General features: G+C 47.5%; 1 protein-coding gene across 6 annotated transcripts in view; it reads left to right on the forward strand.

Moving 5' to 3' along the window:
* COL16A1 (collagen type XVI alpha 1 chain) overlaps window positions 1–11,760 on the forward strand; it is a 168,348-nt gene that overhangs the window by 142,587 nt on the left and 14,001 nt on the right. For all 6 annotated transcript variants that reach the window (XM_077337466.1, XM_077337465.1, XM_077337467.1 and 3 more), the window contains 12 exons: window positions 2,336–2,389; window positions 2,504–2,557; window positions 2,854–2,907; window positions 3,151–3,195; window positions 4,795–4,848; window positions 5,444–5,479; window positions 6,514–6,576; window positions 7,770–7,841; window positions 8,635–8,688; window positions 9,834–9,878; window positions 10,250–10,294; window positions 11,668–11,721. In XM_077337466.1, coding sequence (XP_077193581.1) covers window positions 2,336–2,389; window positions 2,504–2,557; window positions 2,854–2,907; window positions 3,151–3,195; window positions 4,795–4,848; window positions 5,444–5,479; window positions 6,514–6,576; window positions 7,770–7,841; window positions 8,635–8,688; window positions 9,834–9,878; window positions 10,250–10,294; window positions 11,668–11,721 — 630 coding nt within the window. The remainder of the gene's footprint in view (window positions 1–2,335; window positions 2,390–2,503; window positions 2,558–2,853; window positions 2,908–3,150; window positions 3,196–4,794; window positions 4,849–5,443; window positions 5,480–6,513; window positions 6,577–7,769; window positions 7,842–8,634; window positions 8,689–9,833; window positions 9,879–10,249; window positions 10,295–11,667; window positions 11,722–11,760) is intronic.

Raw genomic sequence — 11,760 nt, forward strand, 5'->3', positions numbered from 1 at the left:
AAAGGCGTCACTGGACTTGAACTTTGTTCTGCTGCTTCAGACCAACGTGGCTACCCAGCTGAAGAGATACTCCAGGTTACCTGCATCATGTAGAATATGAACACTGCTTAATTCTAAGGTGTGGGAAACCTTAGGTGTGGGGTCTAAGGTGTGGGGTCTGCTATGGCTCAACATGTCAGAGAATTACAACAGAGCTTTGGGCCAACCCAGCTTAGCTTCTCAGATATGGCAAATCTTACCACTTGCAGATATACAGCTTCTTTGGCACAGTGCAAGCATAACTTAACAGTGCAATCCCATCAAGATATTTGCAGGTGGGTTGCCATGTTGGTCTCCGGCAGAAGAGCAAGATTGGAGTTCAGTAGCATCTTAAAGGTGAACAAGGTTTTCCGAACTGTAAGCATGCGAGAGTCAAAGCTTCTGTCACGCTTCCAGTTGGATTCTCAAATAAACAGACTTGACATGTTCAGCAAAAGCAATTTATTGAAAGGAAACAAACTAAGCTCATGATACTTTTCGTTAAGACTAAATCACAATACTCATATGGATCAGTATATTCCCCATCCGCTCCACCATCATGTCGCATCATGCCGCCCTGCTTCAGAAGGTAACCTCCCTACTTTCTCAGGCACATTTGATACACCCAGGGGTGAACCCCAACCACCAGGCTCCATGGCTACAAAGATAGTCCTGTGTAGATAGTTCTGAAGCTTCCTCTCCTCCCAACATCCAGAGCCTACACAGAGATCAAAGTGAAGCTATAAATAGCCCCATACTCCCAAGACTTTCCCCAGCTCACCAAACCATTTCTCCATCCCCCTCCTGCAGAGGACATAAGAATACAAAGGATGCATACAGAAAAAAAACTACGGCAGGATGCTGATCTCTACCCAGATCCTGACAGTTTCCCTTTATATCTGATTAAGGGAGCTTTGGCTCTTCAAAGCTTGTACTGTGGAAAATATTGTTGGTCATTAGGGTGCTACTGAACTCTTGCTAATCTAGGAAGAGTTAATTGACTCTTTTGAAATCAACGTTGAGGAACTCTGTGTGAGGTTGCACTGTCAGCCACATTAAAATGAATGATGCTGTCCTAATGGGTGCTCGGGTTCAATTGTCTCACTCAGTTCATTGTCATGTGCTGCCAGAGGAGTATTCATAGAAACACTGGCTCTGCCACCATCCCATCCTATTTCATCTGGCTTTAGTTACCACTGATTTGGAACTGGATTGCAACCATTGTGCTTTTCTCCTGGAGCCACAGGCTGATGCCGTTGGGTGCTGTCATGGCTGGAGACTGGTCTTGGTTGAACCACAGTTCTAATTTGGCTTAGGTTCTTGCATGCCCAGGTACAAAACCCAAGAGCAGCTGGACAAGCTGGTTCTGTGAGCTTCTCTAGAAACTCCAAACTGGCGATGCTGAAAAAGTGACCGGTCAGTTTTGCCTTCTCACTCATTGAATTGAATCCAAATGGGCACCTACCAGCCCAAAAGATAGTTCTGGCTGTATTGCTTCATGCCATAGTCGAGTTCTCCAAAATGCCTCCTCCAGAGTGCAGGTAGAAAGTCAGGAAAACTTTTTGTGGGTGGGTATACAGTTGTTGTAAGAGCCTCTTGTGGCGCAGAGTGGTAAGGCAGCAGTCTGAAAGCTCTGCCCATGAGGCTGGGAGTTCAATCCCAGCAGCCGGCTCACGGTTGACTCCATCCTTCCGAGGTCGGTAAAATGAGTACCCAGCTTGCTGTGGGGTAAATGGTTATGACTGGAGAAGGCACTGGCAAACCACCCCATATTGAGTCTGCCGTGAAAACGCTAGAGGGCGTCACCCCAAGGGTCAGACATGACCCGGTGCTTGCACAGGGGATACCTTTATCTTTACCTTATACAGTTGCGCCTTTGTTCCTTTGCAAAATTTTCAAGGTAGGGTCGGGGACGTGTGTGGGTGAGCATACGCCATCCCCCATATACCACACAAGTCATGATGCAAAGCTCATCTTGAGTGAGCTTCCTGTTTAGGTGTGGCAAGAAATATTGGTGTGAACCCAGGCCTCCTAAAAGCAGAATTCTACATCCTGGTGAAAGGGATAACTGATCAGGAACATCCTGGGTGGATAAGACTCGTTTTAAAGTTTGCAGAGGTTGAAAGGGAGAGTCGGGAACGTTTTACTGGTTCCGCTAGCTGATCAAAGAGGAAAAGTCTTGAAGTGAGCTGGTATCCCACTTTCTGTGCGCCTCCCTGTCCTGTTTCACAGCCACGGCCGCCCAACCCACCCAGGTGAAATCAAAGGAAAATAGCAGGAAATGTAAATGTCCCCTTTATGTCCCTTTTTCCCCAAGGGTATCCAGGGTGAACGTGGACCATCTGGGTTCCCTGGCTCCAAAGGAGAACCGGTAAGTGATGGAGCCTCACTGCAGAGCTCGAGTCATCGCAACGTGGTCACGGGATTTGGTGGTTGGTGTTGAAGCCAGGAAGCAGGGGCTGATTGCCAGTGTCTTTCTCCACAGGGCCCTCCAGGGCAGCCCGGATACCCCGGTGCCATGGGCCCCCCTGGGCTACCCGTGAGTATTTCATGCAGGGGGAAAGGGGTGGCATGGCAAATGAAGTAGGTGCTTTCCTGGAGGCAGAGGGGATGAGTGAGGGCTTTTGGAGCTTCAAAAAGAAACGTTTGCTTGTCCCAAGGAATGGCCACCTTCTACTGGGTAGTTGCAGATCAAGAGTTTTTTAAGGGGTCTCATGGGGACAAACTTGGGGCGAAAATCCCTGTGAAAGCCCCCTCCCCCCAAGTTTCTTCCCCCTATCCTGTCTAGTATCACTTGATTAAAAACAGTTTTCTTTCTATATACTTACTAACTAGGGTGCTAAAGGAGAAAGAGGTTACTCTGGTCCAGCAGGCGAAAAGGGAGAATCGGTAAGTAGCAAAACTCTACTTAGACGGAAGGGCATGGGAGGCTGAGAACTGGTATGATTTCTGTTTATTGTTATAAGTAAATTCCTCGCCCCCCTTTCTCAGGCTCAGTTGAAATTCTAACAGTAAATTAAAATGCATGTAGAAATATAAAGTTGGAGAATTCTGTGAATCTCTCCACCGCCACCAGAGCTTAGCTTTTGCAAAAGTGTGAGGGTCTCATTTCTTTTCCCTTGTCTTTTCCAGGGTCCTCCTGGTTTGGATGGTCCTGTAGGTCCAGCTGGCCCAGTGGTAAGTTAGGAGCTGAGTTGCCACTGTCATCTGCAGCCGACTTGGTGATTGTAGTCAAATTGTCCAGTTAGAAGGTGTTTGAGAGACGAAAATATTCTCTGACCGTATTTGGGTCTGTGTGCGCGCATGCGTGGGGTTTTTCATTTCATGCTCTGCGGTTCTTCCAGAGGTCGTAAGCCTGTGTCTGATCACCCAGCACCTTCCACATGGACCACTTTCTCCACATTGACTTCTAAATTGGAGCCCTGTTTGGGGAGGATTATCAACACAATAGCCTCATTCCAAGTCATCGTGAACCGGTTTACAGTCCATGTATAGTCAGTTAATTCTCAGGTTATGTTCAGTGCAGGTACCCCTGAACGGTTGATCAGTCAAAGCCTCTTTCTTTCTTTCTTTCTTTCTTTCTTTCTTTCTTTCTTTCTTTCTTTCTTTCTTTCTTTCTTTCTTTCTTTCTTTCTTTCTTTCTTTCTTTCTTTCTTTCTTTCTTTCTTTCCCTCTCTCCCTCTCTCCCTCTCTCCCTCTCTCCCTCTCTCCCTTTCTCCTTCCTTCCTTCCTTCCTTCCTTCCTTCCTTCCTTCCCTCCTTCCTTCCTTCCTCCCTCTCTATCTCCCTCCCTCCCTCCTTCCTTCCTTCCTTCCTCTCTGTCTCCTTCCTTCCTTCCTTCCTCTCTGTCTCCTTCCTTCCTTCCTTCCTTCCTTCCTTCCTTCCTTCCTTCCTTCCTTCCTTCCTTCCTTCCTTCCTTCCTTCCTTCCTTCCACTTCTATCCAGTAAGCTGTCTTAGGGCAGTGTACAATATCCAGAACCTGGCCCCTAGTTTCACTTGCAAAGAGAACATGTTTTGATTGTTTCTGACTAACGCGTACATTCAGGATGTAGGGATGTAATATATAATACATGAACAATGCTGAAGTTTTCCTCTCACTAGCCAGTTCTGGGTTCCCCCATCCTTGGCATGCTGTTTCCCAAGCCTGATGTTAGTCTCAGTCCCAGATGTTAGTCTGCCGTCTAGATGAAGAAGTGCACATTTTCAAAGGTCCTGTTCACATTGGTGCCATTTCCCACTGCTGAGCCTCTGGAGGGCTTTTGGGGGACTTAAAAAAAACCTGTAATTGCAATGATGCCATAACAATTGCTGGTCTGTTTTTTTAAAGGTCCCCCAGAGAACCCTCTGGAGATGCTGGTGAGGGGTGGAGGTGCATGGAAAATGGCAACTTCATGGGAAAATGTGCAGAAACTCCACTGACAATGCAACATACATTTGCCTTTATAGCTGGTGATAAATGAAGAACAGAGACTCCTTGCCGTGTGGAAGCATCCAAGCGGTACTGTCCTAAGCAGAGTCATATTTTTCTGAGCCCATTGAAACCAGTGGTCTTAGAAGAGCATAACTCTTGTTAGGATCAGACTGGAAGCCTTTAGTGTGTCCTCTCTTCTTCAGCCTAGGCTGGATTTCTTTTTTCTGCGGGGGTTTTGATCTATGAAGGCTGATGTGGTACAGCCCTGGCCCAGGCTGGGACCACCTCTGTGAGAACAAGGCCTGCCATCAGTTAGCTACACCTCCCATAATTCCCCTCTCACTTTTAATCTCTCCTGCCATCAGGGTCCAAGAGGAGAACGAGGACCAGCAGGCAGCGCGGGAGAAAAAGGCGATCAGGTGAAATGCAGTTTCTGATGGCTTGCCTGACCATTTGGACATGTGCCCCACGAGCCCACAACCCAAGCCCAGCATCTGAGAGAGGTCCACGCCCTTCCCTCAGTCTGGTTTTTGCCTCTGCTCAGCTGAGCTGAGGAGATGACAAAAGGACAATGGTGGAAAACTGGGGGACAGTGCAGAAATCTCTTGAGCCGGGGGTTGCCCATTTCCCAGGTTGGGCCCATCCTGTTGCTGTCTAAATGAACTGAAAATTTCCTGGCATCCCAGCTGTAAATCCTTTCCAGTGTGTGTATAGTGAGAAACCAAAAGACCCATCCTAGTCAGAGGCTGCATACTGTCTCTCTGAATGATTTACTGCACCCGACTTTGTCCTCTTCTAGTTAGCCTAAGATGGGGACAGCTTATTCTGCCACAAGTCTGCATGAGGCTGGACTGGATCCCTCAAGGCAGTCCGACTGCTGCAGAGACCTAGCATAATCGCTTGTGTGAGGGCATTTTCTGGGACTACCTCCTGCAGATACCACAGGAATGGATGCTCTTGAAGGCCTGTAATTTTCATATTTAAAGTGATTATCTGCTCTTCTTCTATTTCCAGGGATTTCAAGGCCAGCCTGGTTTCCCAGGGGCCCCTGTAAGTATTACACATTCTAAAGAAGTTTTGGACTTACAGCAATTCAGTGTGTGTACAGTCTCAGGGCAGAAAGACAAGAGATGTACACATCTACCAGCATATCGCCTTCCGAGGGGGAGGAATTTTTGAGCCGGTGCTGAGAAATCAAGACCTACAAGATCAGATTAGGAGGGAAGAGGTTATTAACTCTATTTTTGGAAGAACACTGAAGTACAAGCAAAATCAACAATCCAACCACTCCTTTTTGATTTATTATAGAAGGATTTTACTGTGCCGGGAGGTATGAGGAAAAGATAAGATGCTTAGAGAATGAAATGGCAGGGAGAGGTGATTAAAGTTTGGAATGGTGCCAAACATTAGGGGAGGGCTTGTTTCTTTCCCCTCTTTATGGGGAATGAAATAGTATATATAATAACCAACCTGTGTTGGAGTTCTCAGTAAAGCAGAGCCCTGCTCCTTTTAGAAGCTTTCAAGTTGAAGTCAGAGTTCTGGGTTGTATGTTCACAGAACACACTGCATGTGCAACTAGAATTCAGCTCAGGAACAACAGAAAAGGGATGTTTCTAGTTCTGATACTTGCAAAAGTATCCTGGCTGTTGAAATGTTTTTAAAAATTAAATGCTGAAGGGGGAGAACTCCAAAGCCCCCTGCCTAAGCAGAAGATGACTCAATTATTCGAACGTGCTCAGTTTGCAGGATTTCTGGGTTCAGCTTTTCTACGTGCAGATTTTTGACATAGGTTATTTTTTTTCTAGCGTAGAGCATATACAGCCTAGGCTAGAGGAAACCAGCAGTTTTGCTCGCAAAGAGAATTTATATGTTCTTTTTTTATTTACAAAAATACTATATAATCCTTATGAACCGGCAAATATAATTACAGCTAACAAACAATGAATACGCATTTTGAATAACTCTATTTAGATTCTTTTATCCATGTATCCAGTACTGTAAATGCAGAAGAAAGCGTTTAAACCAAGATGGGTCCATCTTAACCACATAAAACAATCAATTTCTTGTGCTTTGTGTCTTGTTAGGGACCTCCAGGGTTCCCAGGGAAAGCGGGACAACCTGGACCACCTGGGCCTCCTGCAGAAAAGGTGAGAGAGACCATACAGAAAGTGAGAAGCTATAAACTTCTGGACCTTGATCCTGTCAGATTTCTTGGTCTTTGTTGCTAACAGAGCAACAGGAAAAAGAGAGTACCACGTTTTGCTCTGCCACAGACTTCCCCAAGTCCCATAGTCTTCCTAACCAGATTTTACACCACACTGTAGCTATTTTTCATTGAGGAAGTAAATGAGCCGACACAGTTTACAGTACATTTTATCCATGCATCCAGTACTGTATCCAATGCAGAAGAAAGAAATGAGCTGACACTCTTTACAGTACAATTTGCTCCAAAAACCACAGAAAAGAAGTTGGAAGTTACAGGGTGGAAGTGGAGGAGGAAGAGAGGATGAGGCTGGAGTGGCGAGGAGAAATCGCTGTCAGACTGCAGTGGACTTATGGAAACATTGTAGGGTTTTCAAGGCAGTAGAGCCAGAGGTGTTTTTTTGCCACTGCCTGCCTGTGCCTAGCAACCCTGGACCTCCTTGGTAGTCTCCCATCCAAGTACTAACCAAGGCCAACCCAGTTTATCTTCTCAGATATGGCAAAGCCTAGTCTGAGCTCTGCAGGAGCGAGGGAAGGGTGCAAATCCCTGCCAATTCCAGGATTCTGCTGGCATCTGCTGCTCACTTCTGGGAGTGCATGCTAAATATTTTGGTTTAATAAAAGAGGAGATAGATTTCCCCTCCTTAAAATGTGCAGCTTGGTTTCAGAACACCTGGCGCCCATGTAGCCAGAAGCTACAACAGGCTTTTAAAAATCCCTTTGCTTGGGAGTCCAAGCAGGTGTCTGGTTCTGGACACATGTAAGCCCAGCTGGCACACAGCGGGGGCAACACCTGTTGAACAACTGCAGCAGCACAAGCCTCTGCTCCCTACCTGATGCCCCAGATCTTGAATTTACCCGGAGAACAGCTTTGCCAGCTGCTATAATCCCCAAATTATTTCCCATTGCCTTGTGTGGTTCTCCATTCAAAATCCTCCTTCCAAATGAATTTCCAGTGGGGGGAGCTTGTGAGGAGGAGGAGGAGGAAGAAGGGATTGCCAGTCTACCTTCCTCCCACACACACCTGCATCCATGCTCTTATGCCTCGCTGTACTAGTAGAGCCCCCCCCTCCACTTTCACCCCCTGGGCAGCCAGTTTGCAACTTTAATCATCTAACACGCGTATGTCTTTTTGCAGGGCAGTGAGGGGATGCGTGGCTCACCTGGGATGACCGGCCCTCCTGGGCCTCCAGGACCTCCTGGGTTACAGGTAAGAATGTATTGAAGTTCTTGGTTAAAATAGAGGAGGGAACGGATCAGCAGTGATGCAGAGTACTTTACAGAGAAGGCCTTTGCGTAATTGGGTTGCGGTCAGCAGTCTGTCAGCATAAGAATCAAAGATGTTTCCTGCACTCATTGCTACCCCTGCCTCCCCAGCAGTCATTCCCAACCCTGGAAGAGGAATATGTGTGAACTAATAACCACATGGAGCTGGGGGCGGAATGAAATGCCCCTCTCTTCCTCTTTCAATCAGCACGGGTCTGCCAGTGGCAGAAGAACCACGTAGATTTGCAGACGGCTTCTGAGGCTGGAGGAAGCCTTCCGAATATGCTGAGCAGAGTGGTAGGGCCCAGGCATGGGAAGTGCATCGGTTGCTTTTGTAAACTGTGTGAATATTGAGTGTGGCTATTGCCCCCGGCTCCACACAGTACAGATCTTTTGCCAAGTTGCATGAGGGATAAGAGCCAGCTTGGTGTAGTGGTTAAGATCAGCAGCCTCTAATCTGGAGAGCTGGGTTTGATTCCCTGCTCCACCACATGCAGCCAAGCTGGGTGACCTTGGGCTAGTTACAGTCCTGTTAGAGATGTTCTGACAGAGCTGTCCTGTCAGAGCTCTCTCAGCCCCACCTACCTCACAGGGTATCTGTTGTGGGGAGAGGAAGGAAGGTAAGCTGATCGGAGATCCCTGAACTGAAAGACAGGGTATAAAAACCAACTCTTCTTTATTTCCCTCAATTCATTCTAACCCTGTGTCCTTGTTGCATTTCCCTTGCGATGTTTTAGGGCCCGCCTGGCTTGGATGGACTGGATGGGAAGGATGGGAAAGCAGGATTACGGGTGAGCATGTGCATCTGCCAAGCCCCTGAGCCCCTTCACCTCTGTTTTTTTTCAACCCTCTAATAATTGGGAGATGTTTAGCTCGCTTTTGCCTGAAGCCATGAGGATGAATCAGGAATGGGCCCAGTTTGAAGCCTGGACTTTGTGGAGGAGATAACCGTGGGTCTGTTCTTGCCTTTGGTCTGACTTAGAGCTTGAGAGCTGATGTGTTTGGATAATCAGGCTTGTCAGTCCATGCTTGGCAACTGCCAGGAGCATGTAGAGTGGAAGACATGGAGGGCGAGCTGTTGTTTGCACTGTGATATTACTCCTGGGAAAACCCAAAAGTGACATCAGGCCGCTCTAGGAATCACTAGAAACTCTATGGTCTTTTCCCTGGAAGTGATCTCATGACTCACATGCTACAAGTTATTTTTCTTCCACTGCTCCAAGTGGTGGCAGGCACCAAGAGCTGCCAATGGGAGGCCTCCCATCATAGCAGGAGACCTGGCAGCCCTAGATCAGGGCTTGGGTTCCAATCTCCTGCACAGTAATGAAGCTCCCTGAGGGACTTTGGGCCAGTCACTCCTTTTCAGTCTCACCTACCCACGTCTTAGTCTCACTTGTATGCTGAGACTACACAATGAAAAGGGGAAGACCTGGAGCACCTTGAGCTCCTCAGAGGTAGGGAGCGATAAGTCTATGACTGACAGACATTGGGAAAGAGTTTCTAACTGTCCAGGGAGATGAAAAGGGTGTGGAAATATTAATGGAATATGCAAGAAGCCATAACTCTGTGATACTTTAAGCCAATTTTTTCAATCTTTCGACCGTGGAGGAACCCCTGAAATATTTTTCAGGCTTCAAGGAACCCTGGAAGTGGTGACCTGCCCCTTTAGAGAAGTGGTGGTGGAAGTAAGATGCAGGAGCCAGCCAGTCGATCGATTGACCATTCACGGTTTCCATTGTGGAGAAAGAGACTAGGCCTGTAGAGCAACAGGGGAGGTGGGCTCCACTGAGGTCTAACAATGTCAGTGCCCATCCAAACTTCTGGGAAAGGCCACACAATGCAGGAGTCCTGGTTGGGAAGGCCAAGTTTAATCTGAAATCTTGGAAGTTCCTCAGGCAGCTGTCCATCAGTAGCATTAACTATTTGCTTTCCACAGGGTGACCCTGGGCCTGCAGGACCCCCAGGAATGATGGGACTACCGGTAAGTTGTGGGTCACTCTACTGCTGTGGGAGGTAGAATAGAACAGAAATTTAATTCCGGTTTGCTCCAGGCATATAACAGAGGAATGTGGGGGTAGGGATTATCAACTTCCATCCCTGGTCAACACCCGTGTACCTTTCTGGAGCCTCCCCTCCTTATTTAAGGGGAGTCTGCTTTCTGATCAGCCTTTGTAGTTGTGACTTTAACAACTGCTTGGTGTACAGCCACTTGCAAGCTAGATGGGCTCTTGTTTCCTGGTCCATTGGCAACTCCAAAGAGAAGTGGAGCAACAGGTACAGGCCTTGTGCTTCATTGGTCAGAACCAGCCTCCAGGGTCTTTAAATTTTTGGTCTTGTTTTTATTCCCTTTAGGGCTTCAAAGGGAAGACGGGCCATCCAGGCCTTCCAGGGCAAAAGGTAAGATTTGGTCTTTGGTTGCAAGGTCATGTGGCATACAAGGAATTTGCAATAGGGATTTCTTAAAATATCAACAACAAAAAAACCCTCCGAAAATTTACAGATAGCTTTAGGGTCCTGTCTTCCACTGATTCTGTTAATGGTTGCATCAGCATCGTAACAAGATGTTTCTAGCCTGAACTGGAAAAGGAAAAAAAGTCAAAGCAGATGCAGGCGAAAAGCCATCACTCTTATTTACACCACTCATTGATTCTTTCGTTGTAATGAAAAACACAGCAGCAGAGATCTAAGAACCACCAAGGAGCCTCCACAAATCACAGGTCTACACCAAGGGCAGTGGAAAGATTCAGAAGCAGCTTCTCGGGGCCAAGTCCACACAGCCATTTCCCATCGCTCAATTTTTGCCAGAGTTGCTTCACATGAGCCGGTCTCTGTCTGTGCGTGGTGGGGGCATTCAGGGAAAGCTTGTGCCTGGGACCTGGCTGTCACCAACGCAGCCAGAGCTGGACGGAGGATGTTTGATGCCCTAGGTGCCCAAGCCATTGCTGCGCAGCCCTCGCAGCATTTGAGCAACCCTGGCCCATTCCACACACACAGGATAATGCACTTTCAATGTGCTTTGGCAGCTGGATTTTCCTTTGCAGAACAGGAAAATCTACTTCTAAAGTGCATTGCAAGTGCATTATATATTGTGTGCAGAATAGGCTCTAGTGTATTTTTTTAAAAGAGCAGAATACGTGGACTGTGCACTTTGCAAATTAACTCGTTTACACCAGGGTAGGGGAGTAGTTCATGTAGAACACCTGTTTTGCATGCAAAAGGCCTCGAGATTGACCCTTGGCATCTCCCCAGATAAATGTTTTCAGGCAGCAGGCCCTGCAGAAGACCCCTCTTCCAGAGAGCCGCTTCCCTTTGGACCAGACAGCAAACTAAGCTAGTGAACCTCTGACTGGGACAGGGTGGGTGGGTTTACATTTCTTTCCTTCCAATGGGCAGAGTATCCGAAACACAGGGAGAGGGATGTGCCAACCATCCAGGTGAACAGGATGGGCAAAACAACACCAGTATGGCGTAGTGGTTGAAGAGCAGCAGACTCTAGTCTGGAGAACTGGGTTTGATTCCCACGCCTCCACTTGCAACCAGCTGGCTGGCCTTGGGCCACTCACAGCTCTCTCAGAGCGCTCTCAGCCCCACCTACCTCTCAGGGTGTCTGTGATGGGGAGAGGAAAGAAAAGGCGTTTGCAAGCTGTTTTGCTTTGAGACTCCTTGGGGTAGTAAAAAACGGAGTATTAAAAAAATCAGCTCTTCTTATTCTGGCCTTTTGTGCTTTGCTTTGTGGAACTAATATGAACTGTGCATGTATGACTTTCTAGGGCGACTGTGGCCAACCTGGGCCCCCCGGGAATCCTGGCCGGACTGGGGCTGAGGTGAGTTACTTTACCAGAATCACACAAAAAGGGCTTCTC

The sequence above is a fragment of the Paroedura picta genome, chromosome 5 (genome assembly GCF_049243985.1).
Source record: "Paroedura picta isolate Pp20150507F chromosome 5, Ppicta_v3.0, whole genome shotgun sequence".
NCBI classification, from domain to species: domain Eukaryota; kingdom Metazoa; phylum Chordata; class Lepidosauria; order Squamata; family Gekkonidae; genus Paroedura; species Paroedura picta.